Here is a 22,813-nt window from a genome sequence, read left to right on the forward strand (position 1 = left end):
GCTCAGTAGTTGTGGCACGTGGGCTCAGTAGTTGTGGCGCACGGGCTTAGTTGCTTAGCGGCATGTGGGATCTTCTTGGACCAGGGCTTGAACCTGTGGCCCCTGCAGTGGCAGGTGGATTCTTAGCCACTGTGCCACCAGGGAAGTCCCTCATTCCCATTTTTTTTTTTTTTTTTCCTCATTCCCATTTTCTGATGAGGTGACCGAGGCACATTGAAGGCAAGTTCCTGGCACCAAGGAAAGATGGCATTTTTCTTTGATAAACGTTTCCAATTCGTTCCATCCACATTGCCACCGCCCTGACATGGGAAACCTGTTTCTCCACTCTGAGGCCGGCCCTGGAGTTACCAATCCTCTTTGTTTTTTTGTTTTTTTTTAAATGATATTTTATTTATTTATTTTTGGCTGCTTTAGGTCTTCGTTACTGCGCACAGGCTTTCTCTAGTTACGGCGAGCGGGGGCTACTCTTCTTTGCGGTGCGTGGGCTTCTCATTGCGGTGGCTTCTCTTGTTGCAGAGCACAGGCTCTAGGCGCGCGGGTACCAAGCCTCTTTGATCTTTGCCAAGCTGATGGGTCAAAAACGGTTGCGGAGGATCATCACTTACTGTCGTTTGACTGTGACTCTCCCTTTGGGTGACCATCTATCCCGATTTATCTGGGACTCTTCCAGATTTGGCACTGAAATTCCACATCCCTAGAAACCCTTCCATCCCTGGCAGACAGGGACAACTGGTCACCCTACTTACCATGATTCTGCGTGAGGCTGAACATCTTTTTTGTGGTTCTAGAAGAAAAAAGATCTCAGACAAGGGAGTGGCAGGAAGATTTTTTAAAGGATAGAGTAGGAATAAGAGCTTCCATTTACATGTCCGTTACAGCTTTCGCTCTCTGCTTTACAGAGTCTCACTGAAGCTTTGATGACCTTAAGCAGAGGGCTCTTTTATAGGTGGGGAAACTGAGGCACAGAGAGGGGGATAAGTTGCCCAAGGTCACACACCTAAGAAGAGACTGAGGCAGGATTTGAACCACGCGGTGATGAACTGGGGAGTGTTTGAGTACCCACCCTTCTCTTGCAGGCCCACTGACCTGGGCCCCAGCATCCCTGAGGATCATGATGGCGTATATGAACCCGGGGCCCCACTATTCCGTCAACGCCTTGGCCCTGAGTGGCCCTAGTGTGGATCTGATGCACCAAGCTGTGTCCTACCCAAGTGAGTACAGTCCTTCTCCCTGCCACCCCCAGCTGGCCCCCATCTTCTGGGGACCTCTGGGGTCCCTTGCCCTCAGGAGGAGGATGGGCACTTACAGGGGTGACATGAGGGCCATACACCAGCCAAATGTGTTCACCTGTAAACGCCAAACACCCCTCCACATCTCTTAGGGATGCAGGCAAGCATAGGGACAGTCATAGAAATAGAGGATAGTCGTTCCCTCTGGGGTGAAGGAGGGAAGCGATCTGGAAGGGGGACCCAGAGGAATCCCCACCTGTTAGCAATGCTTTATTTCTCAAAGAAGGAAGCACTCTGTTTTTGGTGGCATTATTCTTTAGGCGTTTTTTAAAAACTTTATTAAGTTGACTGTTATGGACCTGCCACTTTTATAGGCTGTATATCCAAGATGTCATGTTTCAACTGCATGTCTTAGTGCAGAAGAAATTTTAGAAAGGGGATGAAAATCAAGCTCATATACCTCCTTACATGGCTAAAGCCAGTTCTCCTCAGGGAGAAGCATGAGCCCCCCAATGACAGACAAAGGGGGACCCCGTTTCCCAGGGGGACAGATTGAGGTCTAGAAGTTCAGGGAATCGGCACCCCCTTAGTTTGGGCAGTTGAACACCCAGAAGGAGCTTCTCGGCATCCCATGTACGCTCAGGACCTCACATCAGCAGATGAAGAGAACGGGGTCTCAGGTCATCTGAAGGTCCCATTTTCCCGTCCCTACACCAGGCGCCCCGAGAAAGCAGCGGCGGGAACGGACCACCTTCACACGAAGCCAGTTGGAGGAGCTGGAGGCCCTGTTTGCTAAGACTCAGTACCCGGACGTGTATGCCCGTGAGGAGGTGGCTCTGAAGATCAATCTGCCTGAGTCCAGGGTTCAGGTGGGATGTTCTGGTCTCTGGACTCCTCTGGTCCTTCCTGGGACCCAGAGTGAAGGGAAGAGGGAGAGGTTGCAAAGTCACAGCCAAAGTCATAAAGTGTCCTAGTAATCCCTCGCCTCTATTTTTTCGCTGGCGTCTTCTCTTACACTCCTACCCCTTCTCACTCTACTCCAGCAACACTGGCCACTGGTCCTTCCTCTAGCATGCCCACCAAGCACACTCCTGCCTCAAGACCTTTGCACTCTCTGTTCCCGCTACCTGGAAGGTATATTCCCCATCACCGTCTTCAAGTCTTTATCAACCAATCAAGTCACCTTGCTAGTCAATGAGACCTACACCCCCTTTGGCATTTGAAGCCGCAACCTTCCCCTGCCACCCCACCCTGCTGCCCGCCCTTATCCTGATCAACTGGTTCTTTCATAGTATTTATCACTTTCTAAATACTATGTGATTTGTTTACTTCCTGTTTATTTTTAACCTGTCTCTCTCAACTAGAATGTCAGCTTCACTTGTGTTTCCCCAGATTAGTAGAAGATGGTTAATCCATGCTTATTAACCAATTGGATGGATGGATGGATGGATGGATGGATGGGTAAATGTGTATATGTGCGTTTGTATGATAGTATGTGTGTACATATGGTTGGATGGATGACTGTGTTTATGTATGTATTATTGTATGTATATACGCACAAATGTATGTATGTATGATTGTATGTATGTGCATATGGTTGTCTGTATGTGTGTGTGTGTACAACTCCATGTATGAATGATTGGATGGATGAATGGGTGGATGAATAGAGCACCACATAACTGATTGCAAAGTGGAGAGCTATGACTCTGGCATGTCTCACCAGTAAGCATCATCATTCCTGGGCACCATGAAGGCTCCCCTGGGCCTCCTTCCCACTCACCCACCCCGACCTCCCCTCTCACCCCCAGGTTTGGTTCAAGAACCGCAGGGCTAAGTGTCGACAGCAGCGGCAGCAGCAGAAACAGCAACAGCAGCCCCCAGGGGCACAAGCCAAGGCTCGTCCTGCCAAGAGGAAGGCAGGCACCTCTCCAAGATCGTCCACGGATGTCTGTCCAGACCCGCTGGGCATCTCAGATTCCTACAGCCCCCCTCTACCCGGGCCCTCAGGCTCCCCCACCACGGCAGTGGCCACGGTGTCCATTTGGAGTCCGGCCTCAGAGTCCCCTTTGCCCGAGGCACAGCGGGCTGGGCTAGTGGCCTCGGGCCCTTCTCTGACGTCGGCGCCCTACGCCATGACCTACGCCCCCGCCTCTGCTTTCTGCTCCTCCCCCTCGGCGTATGGGTCGCCGAGCTCCTATTTCAGTGGCCTGGATCCCTACCTTTCTCCCATGGTGCCCCAGTTGGGGGGCCCGGCTCTCAGCCCCCTTTCTGGTCCCTCCATGGGGCCCTCACTGACCCAGTCCCCCACCTCCCTGTCAGGCCAGAGCTATGGCACCTACAGCCCTGTGGACAGCTTAGAATTCAAGGACCCCACAGGCACCTGGAAATTCACCTACAACCCCATGGATCCCCTGGACTACAAGGATCAGAGTGCCTGGAAGTTTCAGATCTTGTAGAAGATTCTCCTTCTCCATCCCTTGTCCCAACTGCCTCCTTGCACATTGTCTCAACCTGCCCTGGGGCGGTATCCCTGAGAAGGTGGCAGGAGCTGACCATCCCTTCCAAAGGTCATGGCCTCTTTGGCTCCAGTGCAACTTAGCCCAACCCAGTCTACCCCTTTGCTCCTGGGGAGCCCCATAAGTCTTAGTCATTCTCTCAACCCCAATGCCGTCTCACATGGAGTCCAACCGGCATTTCAAACCATGAGCCCCAGACTCCAGAAACTGGTGCTGAGAATTCGCCCTGAGACAAAATTAAACCAAACGTGCAGCTAATTTGGGGTAATGTTTAGGTCAGAATCACGGTGTCCTTGAACAAACAGGGAGGGAGGCTCGATTCCTTCACTTTCCATTTGGGACACATCTTTAGCATATGAGTAGAGATCCTTCTAGAAACTCCAAAGACAGACTTTACAAAGCCCCAGGATGGAACCTTAGGCCAATTATACAGTTAAGTTCAGAAATTCATTTGACAATTTTACATATTTCACAAATGTCAGGTTTACATGATAGGCTTAGGGGGCTGTTTGATATATATATTTTTTTCTTTTCTTCTTCTTCTTCTTCTTCTTAGTTTCTTCTTAAAGACATTTCATCATTCATTCATTTGGACATCGGAAATGGGCATACTTGGTGGAAGAATGGAAGGCAAGTTGCCTGTTTCACATCTGTTTTGTTTTCTTTTGTTTTTGCATTTTCTAAAGGTGAACTTCACCCACACATTGGAGGAATCGTCGTTGTTGTTGTGTGGGGTGCACCGACTATGGTTGTGGGTATTTCAAAGAGAAGAAGAGGTGGACAGGCTTCCCACCTGCAAATATACAAGAGGCGGGGGTGAGAAATGGATTTGGAGGCAGCCCCACATCCCAAACACACATTCCCTCTTCTAGATGTTCTGTTTTCAGTTTCGATTGTGGGATTGGACAATAAATAGAGCTTGGCCTGGGAAGTTTTCCTGGGGCAGCACCATATTTCTTTCAATGCAGTCTGACCCATGGCCACAGAGACAAGCAGTGTGAGAATTTGAAGAAGGATTCAGGCATTTTGACACTCTTGGAAGTTTGGTACTTTGGCACCTACCTCCTCAATCTGAGTTCTCCTTTCATTTTTGGGTGGGGAAGGCAGGAGCCACGAGCCCTTCACTGGGGGGGGCGTTTCACAAGGCAAGGGGTGAAAGAAAGTAAGGAGGTGGTGTGCTGGGAGATGCTTAACGATGGATTCCTGAAAGAAGAGGAAAGCCCTGATTTGTAGTGGTTGCCCATTTCCATGGTGTAAATACTCCCACCGTGGCTGATTTCAGGGCATCAAGCTGAGGTCCCTGAACTCGGAGGTGGGAAGAGACACTTGTAGTCTGTGCTCATGAGCCAGGACAAGCAGGCTCCAGGCCCCCAGTGCAGGAAGGAATGTCAGGAGGAAGGCACAGTGCAAAGAGAGGCTGAGAGCCATCGGATGATTCTTCCGGGTCCAGGTCAGGAGAGGTCCACACAGCCTAGACCCTGGAGGGCACACTGCAATCATTAGAGCCCACAAAGGTGGTTTACTCAACATACTTCTCGATCATCTCTCATGGGTCTGAGTCATGCTGGGACATTAGGCCCAGAGTCCACTGTGGGAAGCAATGAATAAACAGTGAAGGACGGTATATGTTGGGGTACGAGATGGGGGATCCAGGCAAAATTTTCAGGGTAGAGACAGGTAGGAGACGACACTGTGCTCTGGATCTGTGCAAAAGTTGGGACTGGGATGCCACGTCCGTTAGTCATTTTGCAGAGACTCCCACACTCTGAGCTGGAGGCTGGGGTCTCAGGTGTAAACAAGAGTCTCTCCCTGCCCCACGGAGTTCCCCATTTATAGAGGAGGGTGTGCCTTGTGCAAGCAATTCAAAGGCAGCTCAATAAGGAGGTCCAGGGAGGGCTTGGAGGATGGACATGATATTCTGGAGGAGGGTGGAAAGTAATAGTGGCTGGATGGGGGAGTCACAGTCACAGATCAAGACTTCAAGAGACCCCTGTCCTGGTGTCTTCTGAGAGTTCTCTAGGAGTTGGACAGAGGGAGGAGTTGAATCTTTTGGGAGATTCCAGGTTCCTTTCCCTGGGCCAGCCTCCTGAACATTGGTTCTTCAGATGTCCATTGGGGATTCCTAAAGCCAGGAAGAGTGACAAGGGAATTGGGGACAGAGCAAAAGGCAAGGGGCCTCCCTCACTCTGTGTCAGGCCCACTGTCCTCCCCTTTCCCACTCACTGGAACTCCAGGTCTCCCTTCGCTGGCCACCTGTGGAGTGAAAATGATTAAAATGTTGAATCCCGCTTAAAGTCTGGGTGATTTTTTTTTTTTTGTTTCCATGTAGGTGCAGACCTGAGGAAGTAAAAACAAGGATTGCTCTGTCCCCACCCCCTCTCCCCCACCTTCTTTCTCTGGGGGCATGGGTGCGTCCATGTGCTTTCTCTGTCTGGTCACCGTCTTTTCCGTGATATCTCCCTAAAGCCAATTAGGCAGGGACATGGGCTCCAGACGGCCAGCTTCCACCTGCTGTTACCTCACTGGGCCCCTCCCTCGCTGCAAGGGAGTGATGACCATGCTTCTTGCCTCAGTGGTCCATGTGAGGTTTATTTATTTACTTATTTATAACTGCGTTGGGTCTTGTTGCTGCATGCGGGCTTTCTCTAGTTGCAGCGAGCGGGGGCTACTCTTTGTTGCGTTGCACAGGCTTCTCATTGAGGTAGCCTCTCTTGTCGCAGAGCACAGGCTCTAGGCACACGGGCTTTAGTAGTTGCGGCACGCGGGCTCTGTAGTTGCGGCTCATGGGCTTAGTTGTTCCGTGGCATGTGGGATCTTCCGGGACCAGGGATCGAACCCATGTGCCCTGCATTGGCAGGCAGATTCTTAACCACTGCCCCACCAGGGAAGTCCCGGTCCATGTGAGGTTTAAGCCCTCCTCATCAGCCTCTAGTCCTCTGCAGCTTCATCTCACACCTCCTCCTTTCCCCTTCCACCCTTGCCACTTTCCATCTCTTCTCCCTGGTCACTTTCGATTTCCCACCATTTCTCTTCCATCTCTCTTCTTTTCTCTTTCCTTTTTTTCTTTTCCCCCCCTGACTATTGAGTCTCAGTCTCCCAGGTCCCCATTTCTTTTAGATGATTTTTGTCTTTTTCTTTCTTTCCCCTTATTCTCTTTTCCTTAGTCTTTGCCTTTCTGTTTCTCCAACTCCAAGTCATCAAGCTCTTCTTCTGTCCCTGTCAATCGCTGTGCCCTGGGTTAAAGTGTGTGTGTGTGTGTGTGTGTGTGTGTGTGTGTGTGTGTATCAAACACTGAATTGGTGAGGTCAGACAAACTTGCTCTCTGAGCCTGGCTCAGCCACTTCTGGTCCTATGACCTTGGGCAATTAGTTTCTCCCAACCTCAGTTTCCCCATCTGTAACATGAGGCATTGAGAGGACCTACCTCAAGAGAATTTAATGACATCATTATGTTAAGCACTTGGTCCTGAAGCCTGGTCCGTGCTAAGAGCCCAGTAAGCGCTTATTTATTTTTATGGTAAGATACACATCACATGTAATTGACCATTATTAAATTTTAAAGTGTGCAACTCAGTGGCATTAAATACATTCACAGAAGAAACAAGGCATGCAAAGCTGTATATCATGTGAATCCATTTATATGAAAAGTCCAGAATAGGTAAATCCATAGAGATGGAAAGCACATTAGAGTTTGCCAGGGGCTGGGGGAGGGGGGGAAACTGGGGAGTGACTGCTTAACGGGTGAAGGGGTTTCTCTTTGGGGTGATGAAAAAGTTCTGGAATTAGATAATGACCCAGCAATTCCACTTCTAAGTATATACCCCAAAGAATTGAAAACAGGTGCTCAAACAAAAACATGTGCACTCGTGTTCATAGCAGCACTATTCACAATACCCCAAAGGATGGAAACAATCCAAATGCCTACCTTGAAGACATTATGCTAAATGTTTATCTTAACCTAGAATGTTTCCTGAAATTCTACTTGCGCCATGCATAGCACCTTTATTCACAATGGCCTCAAACTGGAAACAATCCAAACGTCCATTAACAGGTGAATGGCTAAAAAAACTGGTGCAACCAGACAATGGAATACTCCTCAGTGGAAGAAACCAGCCTCAAAGCAGAGTCCATATGATATGATTCCACTTACATGAAATTCTAGAAAAGATAAAACCATAGTGGCCGAAAGTGAATAGTGATTGGCAGGATCTGGGGAATCAGTGGATTAGATTCACCGCAAAGGGACGAAAGGGGCCCTTTTTGAGGTACTAGAAATATTCTATATCTTGACTATGGTGGTATTTTCACCCCTGTATGTGATTGCCCACACTCATCAAGTTGTATGGTTAAAATAGGTGGAATTTATAGTATGTAAATTATAACTCAATACATTGGAAGGGAAAGAAAAGAAAAAATTTACTGAGCAGGTACTATTTGTCAGGACTGGAGAAAGCCAGTCCTAACTTTCAATTCTCAAAACAATCCACCAGAAAGATGCTATTATTATCAGATCGATGCTGTGATTATTCTCACTTCACAGATGAGCAAACTGAGGCAAAGGGAGGTCAGGTGACCTGCCCAAGTTCCCACAACTAAGAGGAGGTAGAACTAGGATTATAGTCCTTGTGTTAGGATGCAGACCTTCAGGACGCTTCTGGCATTTCCCCCTTCTTCCCCATTTTTGATCCTGTCTGTCACTCTCGCTTCTTTCTTGCCTGTCTCTTTCTTCTTTGGTCTCAAGCTCAAGGGTATTTCTCTCTTCTTTTTTCCTCTCTCCGTCTCTCTCCTCACTCCCATACGTCTCTGACCTCCCTCGTGTTCCTCCTGATCTCTGAGCCCCTCCCTGGATGTTTCCTCTGTCCCTGAACAGGACTAATTTAGCAAATGCTCCAATCCTCTTATGATGGTCCAGCCTCAGCAGAATGGCAGGAGAATTAGCGGGGATTAGACACAGACGCATGACCCATGGGGGAAAGGTACTTTGTGGAGACAACTGAATTTTAACTAAGTGAAGCCCTCCTCCACCCTTATCCCCTCCATGTGAAATCATGCCTGGGACACACAATGATAATAAAATCACAGCTAAACTCTTTATGGAGCTCTTTACCATGTGCCAGCCACTTCTCCCGTATTAAATTTCATTACAGCCTCACGAAGTAAGGGCCACCCCCCCACCTCCCCTATTTTATGGATCAGGAGGGGTTAAGTCACCTTCCCAAGATGATCGGGATCCTGTTCCAGCCATCCCGGTGCTTTTCAAGTTAAAGGTGAAGAAACAGAGACTGCGAGATGAGAATGGAATGGCCCTGGGACCACACAGGCTGCAAATGCACCCCCTGTTTGGTGACTTCAGAGATGATGCTTTCAGCCCCTCAAAATATGGAGAACATGAAAAAGAGGGAAAGAAGTCAAGAGGGTGCAGAAACAGAGCAGAAAATACGTTCTGAGAAAGAGGAACAGAAAGCAGAGCCGAGGAGGAGACTTATTAGGGAAAGAAATGACAAGACAGATGTCAGGAGGGGGAGTGTGTGCAAGGTATTATTTCTTCTTTAACTATGTGATAGAATTCAACAGTGAAGCATATGAGCCTGGAGGAGTTTTTTTTTGAGGAAGGTTAATTGTGTATTTCATTTATTTAACATACATGTAATTGTTCATATTTTAAAATTTCTTTCTGTGTCAGTTTCAGAAAGTTGTATTTCTCCAGGAGTTTGTACATTTCCTCTAAGCTGCCAAGTTTATTGGCATACACTTGTTCATAATATCCTAATTTCCACTTGATTTATCTATAGTATTAAGTGATATGTCAGACATCAGATAAGAAGAAAGATTAAAATCAACCATCTTTAACATCATCTCAATAAGTTAGAAATGAGGGAATAAAGATGAGAGCAGAAATTAATAAAATTAAAAATGTACAACAGAAGAAACAACAAAGACGTAAGTTTTGTTAGAGACTAATAAAATCAATAGCTCCTGAAGTGGCTGGGCCCGTGGGCCATGGCCGCTGAGCCTGCGCGTCCGGAGCCTGTGCTCTGCAACGGGAGAGGCCATGGTGGTGAGAGGCCCATGTACCGCAAAAAAAAAAAAAAAAAAAAAAAATCAATACCTCCTGAAAAGACTAAGAGAAAAAGAGAGAAATTACCAATATAAAGAAGGGAAGGGGACATTACTAAAGATCCTACACTAAAGACATTAATGATCATAAGAGGATATTGTGAACAATTTTATGGCAAGAAATTTGAAAATTTAGATGACAAGATCCTAGGACAACACAGCTTGCCAAGGCAAGAACACACAAAAATAGAAAATCTGAATAGTGCTATTAAAGAAGAGTAATCCGTAATTTAAGTTTTTCACACAAAGGACACTTCATGCCCATTTGTCTTCACAACAAATTCCACAAAACAATTGAGAAAGAAATTACATTGATTTTATGCAAACTTCCAGAGAATTGAAAGAGAAGGAACATTTTTCCTTTTATGAGGCCTGCGTAACCTTGATATCAAAAACATGGCAAGAACATTAAAATAAAGGAAAATTATAGGTCATGAGCTTAGATATAGAAACCTTAGACAAAACATTACTAAATGGAATACAGCATATATTACAGAGGAGGGATAATACCTGACCAAGCTGAGTTTATTCCAGGAATGCAAGGATGGCTTAATATTAAAAAACCAAGGAAGGTAATTTGACACATTAATATAATAAGGAGAAGATAATATCATTTCAATATATGCAGGGGAAGCATTTGATAAAAGTCAAAATCCATTTTTAAGCCATTTTAAAAATTATTTAAATTTAAAAATTATTTATTTATTTATTTGGCTGTTCCGAGTCCTAGTTGCAGCACATGGGATCTCCGTTGCTGCATACAGGAGCTGTGCTGCAGCATACGGATCTTTAGTTGCGGCATGTGGGATCTTTAGTTGCAGCATGGGAACTCTTAGTTGTGGCATATGGGATCTAGTTCCCTGACCAGAGATCGAACCCAGGCATTGGAAGGGTGGAGTCTTAGCCTCTGGACCACCAGGGAAGTCCCTCAAAATCCATTTTTGACTAAAAGAACAAACTCTTAGAAAAGAGGAACAGAAGCAAATACCTTAATTTAATAAAGGGTATCTGCAAAAAATCTCATAGAAAACATTATGTTTCATGTTTTTTTTTGTTTTGTTTGTTTGTTTTTTGCGATACGCGGGCCTCTCACTGTTGTGGCCTCTCCCATTGCGGAGGCTCCGGACGCACAGGCTCCACGGCATGTGGGATATTCCCGGATCGGGGCACGAACCCGTGTGCCCTGCATCGGCAGGCGGACTCTCAACCACTGCGCCACCAGGGAAGTCCAATACTGGTGCTTTCTTGATGGTCTCTGGCCGACTGTATTGGCAGCAATCACCAAGTCTGTCTCAAAAACAAACCTAAACTCCCAAAACATGAGAAAACCAGATTCCCCAACCCCTCAGCTACCAATTCAAGGCATGGAGCCTCTTCTCAATCTCTGCTCATCTAGGGACTTCCCTGGTGGTCCAGTGGTAAAGAATCCGTCTTCCAATGCAGGGGACGCGGGTTCGATCCCTGGTTGAGGAACTAAGATCCCACAGGCCACGGGGCAACTAAGCCCGCTCACCACAACTACTGAGCTCGCACGCCTCAACTAGAGAGTCTGCGTGCCACAACTACAGAACCCACATGTCCTGGAGCCTGCGTGCCACAGCTAGAGAAGAGAAAACCTGCACGCCACTACTAGGGAGAAGCCCGCGTGCCAAAAGAAGAGCCCACTCACCGCAACTAAGACCTGAGGCAGCCAAAAAGATATATATATATCTTTGCCCAGCTAAACACCACGATGTTCCATTTAATTTCCTTTAAAAAGTAGGGAGGGCTTTATCTACCTTGGTGCAAGGTGGAGGGAAGAAAAATCTCCCATGAGAATTCATAACCACGAGCCAGTTATTCATAACATTTGTGCCCTAAATTTACACTTCCTATGTGGGGAAAAAAATCTAGAGCTAAGAATTGAGTTTAAAGTGCTCCCGGTGTGTAATCCCCAAGGCAAATGGCAGAAGCAAATTTAAATCCTTTTAACGCAAAACTTTGTTGCATGTTCGAATTTCTAAAGTTTAATGGGGAAAAAAAAAAAAAAAAGGCAACAAGTGTGTATAAATTCCAAAATGGTAGTGTGGGAAAAATGGGTTGAAAAAAAAAAAATCTAAGGGAAAAAACCACACACACACACACACGAAAAGTAGGGAGACTGTGGGGGGGGTAGTGGGGAGGGCAAGGGAAAGATTGGGAATCTGGGATTAGCAGATGCAAACTATTATATATAGAATGGATAAACAACAAGGTCCGACTGGATAGCACGGGGAACTGGATTCAGTATCCTGTGATAAACCATAATGGAAAAGAACATGAAAAACAATGTCTATATATGTATAACTGAATCACTTTGCTGTACAGCAGAAATTAACACAACATTGTAAATCAACTCTACTTCAATAAAATAAAATTTAAAAAAGTAGGGAGAAGGTGGCCTCGAGTCACGTCTTACAGATCAAGGACATTACTAGATTCTCCCGTCGACAGCAGCACCATCGACTGTCTTGGCGACCAATGTGTTCCCAGCTGCCCAAGGAGCAGAAAAGGTGTCCACTTATGGTAGAATGTTCCCGTGGGCAGCAGTTCAGAGTGACATAAATCGAATAACAAGTTCTCTCTGCTTTGTTTCACTTGTACTTGATCACTTGTTTAATTGTCATCTCCCACTGATGATAATAAAAGTCCCCTGGGGATGAGCATATTAAGCTGTGTCCCACCCTGACCCCAGGAGACCCTGGCACGACCCAGGAGTTCAGTCTGATGTTTAGCTCCAGGTCTATGCAGCAGGGAGAGGCAGAAAGCTGGGCTCCTGAGACCCAAGATCCTGAGTCACACAGGCAATCCAGACCCAGTTCATTCATCCCAAAAGGGAAAAGGGCAGGACCCAGCCTGTCTTAACACACAGGGCTATTAGCAGCTCCCAGGAAAGGCCCAGCGAGTAGTTGCTGCTCAATAAAAAAAGGATTAATCAATTATTGCATCTCCTGCAAGGGAGTGAGTCTGAGGGTGGGGCAAGACAGGGTGGGTTCCAGGACCCTTAGGGTGTGCCCAGGTGGGCACAGCATAAAGCTGGGATGTAAGCCCCAGGCCCTGTGAGCAGAGCCTCAGATGCAGACAGCAGAGCAGCAGTGAGGAGGAAGCGAGAACCCAAGTCTCTCATGGGTGAGTCTGGGCCACCAGGAGGGCTCTGGGCCGGCGGTGGGGTTGTGCAAGGGGTGTCCTAGGGCCAAGGCTGGGAGGCCTCCTGGGCATCCAGAGAAGGGCTCAGCTGTCTGAGAGCGCTTCTTGCGCTGTGCTGTGGGGAGGGCTTAGCGGAGTCTGGGGAATGGAATTACATTACTGGGGTGAGATGAGCAGAGAGCCTGGCACGCAGTGGTCCCCTGTAAACATCAGGGTGGCTCCAGCCCTTGGATGGGAGAGGGGGAGCCCTAAGGAGCCTGTCCTGCGTGCCTTCCCAGGCTGGGGGACCTGGAGTACTCCAGGAGCTGTGATCAGGCCCATTTCAAAGCTGTGTTCACTGAGGCCCAGAGAGGTACAGGGGCTGGGGCTGAAGTACGGAGAGCTTGAGTCTGACCAAGAACATCTGGTCCCGATGCCTCAGGCTTCTCCACGCACTGCCTGCCGCCCTCAGGCCTGAGCCCCCTCCCCCCTCCAGCTGCTCACAAGGGCCTGGCGCAGGTAGGGAGAGGGTGCCAGGCGGGCTGGGGGCTGTTGCTCATGTGACCCTGCTTCCCCCTTGGCCAGGCCCCACACGGAATTCAGGACCCCCAAAGAGGAAGCGGCAGGAGCGCACGGTGTACACCAAAGAGCAACTGGACGTGCTCAAGGAATACTTCCAGAAGAATGAGTACCCCGGCTACCAGGACCGCCTGCACCTGGCGACCAGGCTCAGCCTAGAGGAGCACAAACTGCAGGTCTGACGCGCCCCCCACCAGGCCCCGCCCTTCCCCGCCCCCCACCAGACGCATTCCCACCTCGCTGCCTATCAAGTGCCCTGCCCCTGGGCCACCTTTCCGCCCTCTCCGCTCTGCAGGAGGGGATCAGCAAGGCCAAAGCGGTCCGGTGCTGCCCTGGGTCACGCAGCAAGCAAGGGGTCTCCCGGGTGCGGACCCAGGGCTGGACCCCGAGTCCGCCTCAACCCTGTGCCATACAAGCCCTCCAACCCCACCCGGCCGGGACTGACGCCCCCCGTGGTCTCCCTGTGCCCAGACCTCAGGGCCTCTGAACCCGCGAACCTCTCGGGCAGACCCCTTCCTGGCCCCCAGGCCCTCCTGCCCTCTGCACCCCTCCCCGGCGGCCTCCTGAACCCCAGGGGCAACAAATTGGGTCTGGCAGGGGGAGGGGGAGGGATGGCCGGTTTCTCACCGGGACGGGGCGACTTCACACCCGGGGCAGAGGAGAATGCGCGCAGCCTCTCGCCTCTTACACCTCGTCCCGGTCCCCTGTTTACCCAGGTGTGGTTCAAGAACCGCCGGGCCCAACGCTCCCGGCTGGAGCGACTGGCCAAGGGCCGAAGCCAGAGGGCCCGCGATGCTCCCATGGACCCCGGGATCCCCTGCGCCCTCGGGCCCGCGCCTGCCCTTGTCATTGCCGCTGCCGCCGCAGTTGCCGGCCCCGCATTCCCAGGCTGCCCGGGATTCCGCAGCCTGCCTCCGCGCAGCCCCGCGGGGATGCTCCCAGCGCCAGAGCCCAGCATCTCCAGCCACGGCCGGGCCATGTGGGCCCCGGCACAAGGCGCCCAGGCGCCCGTCCAGGCTGCTTCAGCCCCGGCCCCGGCCCCAGTCTGGCCTCTGGACCCCTACGCCCCCAACTTTGGCCCAGATCCTTTTCCAATTCCAGTGATATTCTCACGCCAAGACCCTTCCTTGCCGACGTCTGGGTACCAAACAGAAGATAGCTTTGTGGATGAGAACGACTTAGGCCCCGGCCGGTTACTCAATTTATAGGGTCATCTTTCTCCGCAAGGTCCTGCAGACCCCGCGAGGCCAGAGAGAACTAGCGCGTTATGGGCGCGGATGCGGGAAGCGGTGGCCGCTTGTCTTCACAGCTCGTTACTCTCAGCCACTTGTCCGCACCTCCCTTGATCCAGCCTGGGGAGGGGGCATTTTTGTGTCACTGTGAGGCCATCACGGGTCGCGCAGCTCTGAATGTCGTCCCCCCCCGTTAGTATTTGGGGGACACGTGGGCATTTCTGTCAATGCCTCAGTCAGAGGTGGAATTACTTTCGCAGTGTACATTTCGCTTTCGTGGATGCTCCCAAGAACTTTCTATAGGACCTTCACCAGCCTCATAGTGAATTTAATTAAAATCGCGTTAAATCTTTACCTTCCCTTGATGTCTAGAAATTTTTGTTTTGGCTTGTACCTACCCTTGCTTGTAGTTTCAAATAAGTGTGAATTTGAAAAAGTGCATTAGGGCTTCCCTGGTGGCGCAGTGGTTGAGAGTCCGCCTGCCGGTGCAGGGGATGCGGGTTCGTGCCCCGGTCCGGGAAGATCCCACATGCCGCGGAGCGGCTGGGCCCGTGAGCCATGGCCACTGAGCCTGCGCGTCCGGAGCCTGTGCCCCGCAACGGGAGAGGCCACAACAGTGAGAGGCCCGCGTACTGCAAAAAAACAAAACAAAAAAAGTGCATTAAATCCATAGACGGTTTTGGAATTAATTGATATCTTTACAATACTGAGCTTTCCTATCTAGGTATATTACTTATTTATTCATCCATTTGGTTGTCTACAAAGACTCTCCATTAAGTGTTATTATTTAACCACAGTAGTCTTACGTATATCTCTCTGTAGGTTTATTTCTAGCACTTTGTTATTGCCTGACATTTTAGATGGTATTGAAATGTTTATTTTATAATTTTTATTTTATGATTATAATTTAATTTTACATTTTAAATTAGAAATTTTTAATTTTATATAGGATTTGACTGAAATATTTATTTTGTATCCAGGGACCTGGCTCAATTTTTTAAAAAATTCTAACAACTTATCTGGATGTTGTTTTGGCCTTGATAATTTGAAAATTCATAAAGTTCATGGTCATCTGGTAAACACTGTTTCCTACAGAGCCAGGGAGTGTTATCCCCTCCTTTGGTTTTACCAAACGCTGTAGGAATATCTCTCATCTTTTCTCTCTGCCCCACTGTCTTTCCGTCTCCCCATTCCGCTACCGCCCTCCTGTGGCCATCCTGGCCCCTGAGTGTCCCCACAGCCGGTCCTCTGACCCTGTCCTGGTCCCATTTAGCAAATGCTCCAATCCTCTTAGGCCAGGCCGGCCTCAGCAGAGCAGAGAGAGAATTAGATCAGATTTGGTAGGGGGACACTCACGTGACAGGCTCTGGGGTGGAGTGCTGGGGGGAAGGGAGAGGCAGACTGCCAGGATATAATGAAAGCCCCTTTTGCTTACCCGACAGACTGTGGTGAGAACGTACACACACAAGACCACCGAAACCCCACCCACTCAAACCCTGACATTGTAGCCAAGGGCAGGGAGGATCTAATTTTCCGTCTATTCCAGGAGAAGAAGCTGAGGTGGGGAAGTCCCTATGGGCATTCTGGGGACAGGGGAGGAGGGAGATAAGATTCAGCTTCACCCTGGGCAGGTTGAGTCAATCACCAGTGGGCAATGATTTAATCAATTATGCTTATGTAATGAAGCCTCCATAAAAACCTAAAAGGATGGGAGGGTTCAGAGAGCTTCTATGTTGGTGAACCAAGACACAGCCAAAGGCTGCCTAGCCAGGTCCAAACTCTTGAGTACAGAAGCTCTTTTGTTTGGGTCCTATGTACCTCTCCATCCAGCTGTTGATTTTCTTTAATATCCTTTGGAATAAACTAGTAATCTAGTAAGTGAACTGGTTTTCTGAGTTCTATGGGCCACTAGCAAATTAATCAAACCCAAGCAGGGGGGTCATGGGAACCTCTGATTTATATCCAGGTGGTCAGAAGCACAGACAACCTGGGTTTGTGACTGAAGTAAGGACAGTCTTGTGGGACTGAGGCCTTAACCTACGGAATCTGATGCTTTCTCTGGGTAGATAGTATCAGGATTGAGTTGAATTGTAGGACACCCAGCTTGTGTCGGGAGAAATGTGGGGAAAATACCCCGCATACCACATATCAGAATTGGTGTCAGGATTGTATCCTAGCTTGGAAAAGAAGCTTTCTGTGTTTCTATCTGTGCTTCAGTTCTTCTCTCCTAGAAAAACATTCTCACTTTCTCTATATCCTGTGTCCTCAGCTTATCTGTCATAATTTGCTCAAACATGGGCCAAAGGCACTTGACCTTGATATGAAATTTATAACTTCCCCTTTTACGATGGAAATGTCTTTTGAACAGATTTTTGAAAAGATATAACAGGGAATTCCCTGGAAGTCCAGTGGTTAGGAATGGCATTTTCACTGTAATGGCCTGGGTTCAATCCCTGGTCAGGGAACTAAGGTCTGGGACCAGCTGGTATCTGTGAATCATCCTTGAAGTTCATGCTGGAATCATCCATGTAGACAAAAGCGTCTGGCTAGGAATTCTCTTGGGCTATTTTTTTCGTCAGGGGTGCTGACATCTGGCAAGGAAAACCTGTCATGAATTCCCTTGGAGTGCCCATTTTCCAGCCCCCTTGATGTATCTCTCTGGAAATGCAGTTCCTTTAGTGTCCTAAGGTTTTGTTATCATGTATAAGCCAGAACTCTGCTACAAGACCCAAGGTCCAGAGCAGGACCTCTGTTGCTTGGGTCTAAGGTCAATATTTCCTGGGACTTAAATTTCCAAGGTTTCTTCATTGGTACATGGAAAAGGGTTTAAATCGACTTTCTGCAGGGCGGCAGACAAGTCAGGATATTGGTATTAGTTGATAGCAATAAAGAGTTTGGTATTGGTAGTTCTTGATTGGATAAGAAATAGGTGTGTGTGGGATTGTTAGGGCGCAAATAAGCAAGATATTGGGACAGTGGTAAGGTTTACAGGATATGTCTTCATCACCCACCACTATCGATCGGACTTTCCTGGATTTCCTGTGAGAGCTGAAGCACAATCCAGACTACTTTATACACCAAATGGCAAGATCAAATATAGCATTGAGGGGGGGGGTGTTCTCTTCATATCTGGGTTTCCATCATGTAGTTTAACTATTGCTCTTTTTCTGAAAGAGTTGCTTGATGCTAAGCAGTAGCTAGGGCTGCAAAGTTCACCCAGGATCAGTTCAATAAGAAATAGGACCTCCAACCTTTGAAGACTGGACTTCAATGCTGGGCAAAAAAAAAGTCAGGGAACGTGAACTGTTCAGTATAGAACAGATGATTGCGACATAGCCTAGAAGGGTCAAAGAACATGCAGACGAGGGCACCAATAAAGATTCTGTAATGTTACTCTAGGTGACAAGTAACGGTGGCTCTGGTTAGTAAAGCACCGATGGAAGGGGTGGAAAATAAATACTTGTTAACAAAGGTGTATTAGCTGGTTACTATGTGGCAAGCACCACTCTAGGGCCTGGAGTCAACAACGAACAACTCAAAGAACTTAAATTTTAGTGGGGAGACACATGGAATAAACAAATCAACAGAATACGTACTCATCGGTGATGAGTTTTTTTGAGAAAAACCGCCCAATTTCAAGTATCCGAGAATGCCTAGAAATTCTGCATAATTAAAAGTATAGAGATCCTACGGCAATGCATACATTTTGAGACAGATAGGACAAGAGAATTAAGGGAGTTTTAGAAAGATGCATCTGAAAAATGGTGGAGAGTCAGGACTGTATTGTCCAGGAAGCCAATGAAAGCTGACTTTCAGAAAGCCACAAATTAGGAGAGTAGAGGAGAAGAATATGAGTGCTCTGTGTTAGTATTAGAGAGGTCCTGGAGACTCAGAAAACAGCTAGGATAGTTTCTGATGGGGTAGGCATAAAGGTTGGCTGAGGCTCTGCTGCTTTGCAAGATAGGTATGTGGACTTAGAAAATTCAGGTTCCAATGGTGATGGAGCCTTATAACCACGTGTTGGTGAGATGTAGAGACATCAAGTTGGGTTAAAAAAAAAAAAAAAAAAAGAGGTCTGATGAAACAGTCTGGCAACCCCAGCTTCCATATTTTATATTCACTCACCATTTCCTTGGATGAACCATTCAAAATATTGTTCCAGGGACTCTGGTCTCTTAACAAATGTTGCAATCCTCCAGAAAAAAATAACCAGACACAAAAAACATCTCTGGGATTTCTGGTGAGGTAAATCACCTTAAAGAGAAAAATAGGATAATGAAAAATCAATACAGTCATTTTCCAACCTTCTTGAACTTCATAAAAATGGAGATTCCTAGAAAATGCCCTTTAAATATCAGTGGATTCTTTTCATAAATTAGTTATTGCATTCATTCATCAAATATGTATTTTAAAGTTCCTACGAACCAGTCACTGGGATGATACTAAGGATATGACAAAGGAAGAGAAAAGTATTGTCTTTCCTTTCTGGGATATTATAGTCTACTTATAATGGGAAGCACTGGAAGATTTTAATATGTGAGTGATATTATATTTGTGTACTATAGTTTAAAGATTACTAATAGGAGAATACATTAACAAATTATGCTATCCTTATAGATACACAGCAATATATATCCAAACATACACACAACATCATGAATGAATTTCATGGACCTTATCGTTGGGGGAAATCATGGAGGTTTGACCCATTGAGGCATTGACCCGTGAGCTGGACCCAGGCAATTGGAGGCACCTTACCCCTCCCCCTGTCCTTGGAATGCGTGTTCCACTTGCCCTCCCTGCACTAGAAGCTGCCTAAGGATAGAGCCTTGAGATAGTAATGTGGTGTTGAAACCATCCGGATTGTGTACATGACTCAAGCCAGGTAAAGTCTATATAAACTTTTAAGATTGGGTGAGCAGGTGAAGAAATCAACCCGTCTTGTGGCTGCCTAAGACCTGCCTCATAAGTAAGTTCTCTTGCTTATTAAACCTGCCACCTACCAATCTGGAACGGTCTGCCTCTTTCTTTGATCTCTTCCCGTCCTCTGAATATGCGGTCCAGTTTCAGATTATACCCAGCAAGCTCCTGAGGAGGCTGTGCACCAACAACTACGTTGAGTGAAAGAAGTCAGATGTTCATAGGGCATGAGTCTATGTATATGAAGTTCAAGAACAAGCAGAACTAATCTATAGAATTAAAAGTCAGGAGAGGGACTTCCCTGGTGGTCCAGTGCTTAAGACTTCGCCTTCCAATGCAGGGGGCAAGGGTTCAATCTCTGGTCGGGGAACTAAGATCCCACATGCCTCGCGGCCAAAACACCAAAACATAAAACAGAAGCCATACTGTAACAAATTCAATAAAGACTTTAGCAATGGTCCACATCAAAATAAAAATCTTAAAAAAAAAAAAAAAGTCAGGGGAGTGGTTACCTCTGTGGGTGGGCATTGATTGGGGAGGAGCATGAGGAGACATTCTGGGGGAGTAGAAATGCTCTAAATCTGGAACTGAAAGGTAGTCACCTAGTTATGTACATACGTAAAGATTCAACAAGCTAATACCTAAGATTAGTGCGCATATACAGACACACACAGGCAAGAATGCCTGGCATTGGAATATCTGAGTTACACTCTGGGTTCTGCATTAGCTTTCTCTGCAACATTATCCTAGGCCCCATCTCTCTCTAGGCCTCATTCTCCCCATGCAGGCACTTAACAAACACCGATAAGCCACACGTCAATAAGTGTATTATAAATAATCTTGGAAAGTGATGGGTTAAAAAGGAAAAACTTAATTGTGCTGTGACACACTGTAAAATTTCCAAAGGGTCGAATATTATTCTAAGCTTCACATTTATTTTTTAAAAATTGAAGTAGAGTTGATTTACAATATTATATTAGCTTCAAGGGTACAACATAGTGGTTCAATAGTTTTATAGATTATACCTCGTTTAAAATTATTAAAAAATAATGGCTAGGACTTCCCTAGTGGTTGAGACTTCAATGAGGGGGGTGCGGGTTGGATCCCCGGTCGGGGAGCTAGAATCCCACATGCCTCATGGCCAAAGGGCCAAAGCATAAAACAGAAGCAATATTGTAACAAATTCAATAAAGACTTGAAAAAAAAACCACATTTAAAAAAAAAAGTCCAAAAAGGAAAAGTAATGGCTATATTTCCTTGTGCTGTACAATGTATCCTTGTTGCTTCACAATCTAATTTAAGCGTAAAACGTTAAAAAAAAAAATCACAAACCAATTAGCACCTTCCAGGAAATTATGTTTCTAAAAACAATCTGAGATATGCTAGATCCTGGATATTCATGGTCCCTTCTGGGCATCATCTGTCAGCCCCATGAGAGAGTCATGTGGCTGTTAAACTCAATAGACAGCTGTATATAGAAAGACATAGTGGTTAGAAAAACCAGCCATGGGCTTCCCTGGTGGCACAGTGGTTAAGAATCTGCCTGCCATTGCAGGGGACACGGGTTCGAGCCCTGGTCCGGGAACATCTCACATGTCGCAAAGTAAGCTCGTGTGCCACAACTGCTGAAGCCTGCGCGTCTACAGCCCGTGCTCCACAACAAGAGAAGCCACCGCAATGAGAAGCCCGCGCACCGCAACGAAGAGCATCCTCCGCTCGCCGCAACTAGAGAAAGCTTGCGTGCAGCAACGAAGACCCAATGCAGCCAATAAATAAATAAATTTTAAAAATTCTTTTTAAAGGCTGGAAGAAAATTACACTGAGATACCTGCCCAGCAATTGCTTGAGACAACAGTTAAATCAACTAATCAAGTTAAAGATTGACAAATGTCCTGAGTCCCTTTGCTTGACCCCTCACTGGGGACCTCAAAGCCTTCTACACAAAGATGGATAAAATGGCTGGGGGATAAAAAGGAAACTTTCTGGGACTCCTTGTAAGACCAAGACTTGTTGATGGGGCCCTAACGGAAGCTGAAGATAAAGGTATAAGTGTTGATAGAATTGAGATGAAAGTTTATAATGATTGGTGTATTTGAAAGGGCTTTATATAAGATGGTTACCTCTCTCTTGCCTAACTATATTATGGGATAGACATTATGTCTTACTGGGGAATGGTTCCCCTGCCTGATGTTATAAGACAGGGCATATAAATCTGCTCCACAGGCAATATATTTTTTTAATTTGCTTTTGGCTGTGTTGGGTCTTTGCTGCTGCGTGTGGACTTTCTCTAGTGGCGGCGAGCAGGGGCTACTTGTAGTTGCAGCACGTGGGCTCAGTAGTTGTGGCTCACGGGCTCTAGAGTGCAGGCTCAGTAGTTGTAGTGCACGGGCTTAGTTGCTCCGTGGCATGTGGGATCTTCCTGCACCAGGGCTCAAACCCGTGTTCCCTACATTGGCAGGCGGATTCTTAACCACTGCGCCACCAGGGAAGTCCTGCTTCTCAGGCAATATTAATTAAACATACTAAAGGAAACCAATAGGGTTACCTGAGCCCACACACTATAAAGTAAAAACTGGGGGCTCATATTCAGGGACTAATAAAAGCAAATTTTAAAAAACGTAGTTGGGTAAATCAATCTTTTGATAACAATTAGGAAGCAGACCAGTTCTTTGGGAAATTAAAAGCAACTGTCTTTGTCTTGCAAATCTCTACAAATCAGAAATGTAAATATAGCCCACAATGACATGAGACTGAACCTAATTCACTCAATCAGGTAGAATCTGAAACCAAAGGAAAAAAAGGATTAGGTGGTAAGTGAGGTCTTTTTTTTTTTTTTTAAACAAATTTTAAAACTATTTGAAAAATAAAATGTCTATAAATAGGTTTTTTATGATCACTTTTTTTCACAATCCCTTTATCTTTGTTATAGTATATAAAGATGTAATCTATTAGGAAAGCATCCGATAAAACACTAAAAAGGAAAATATTGGTGCTATAAACTCAAGTACACATAAACATGTGTATATACATTTATATTTCCTTGTTTTTTATTTGTTTTTTTTTCCTTGCCCCCTCCC

The 22,813-nt window shown here is 46.8% G+C and overlaps 1 protein-coding gene across 1 annotated transcript in view; it reads left to right on the forward strand.

Moving 5' to 3' along the window:
• Nucleotides 1–3,689, forward strand: part of CRX (cone-rod homeobox) — a 10,033-nt gene extending 6,344 nt beyond the window's left edge. Inside the window, exons 2-4 of the mRNA XM_029210531.1 lie at nt 1,077–1,211; nt 1,947–2,098; nt 3,038–3,689. Coding sequence (XP_029066364.1) covers nt 1,112–1,211; nt 1,947–2,098; nt 3,038–3,685 — 900 coding nt within the window. The 5' untranslated portion in view covers nt 1,077–1,111 and the 3' untranslated portion in view covers nt 3,686–3,689. The remainder of the gene's footprint in view (nt 1–1,076; nt 1,212–1,946; nt 2,099–3,037) is intronic.
• The last annotated feature ends 19,124 nt before the right edge of the window (nt 3,690–22,813 follow it).

Source organism: Monodon monoceros, unplaced genomic scaffold (assembly GCF_005190385.1).
Source record: "Monodon monoceros isolate NGI ecotype Baffin Bay Population unplaced genomic scaffold, NGI_Narwhal_1 Super_Scaffold_10, whole genome shotgun sequence".
NCBI classification, from domain to species: Eukaryota; Metazoa; Chordata; class Mammalia; order Artiodactyla; family Monodontidae; genus Monodon; species Monodon monoceros.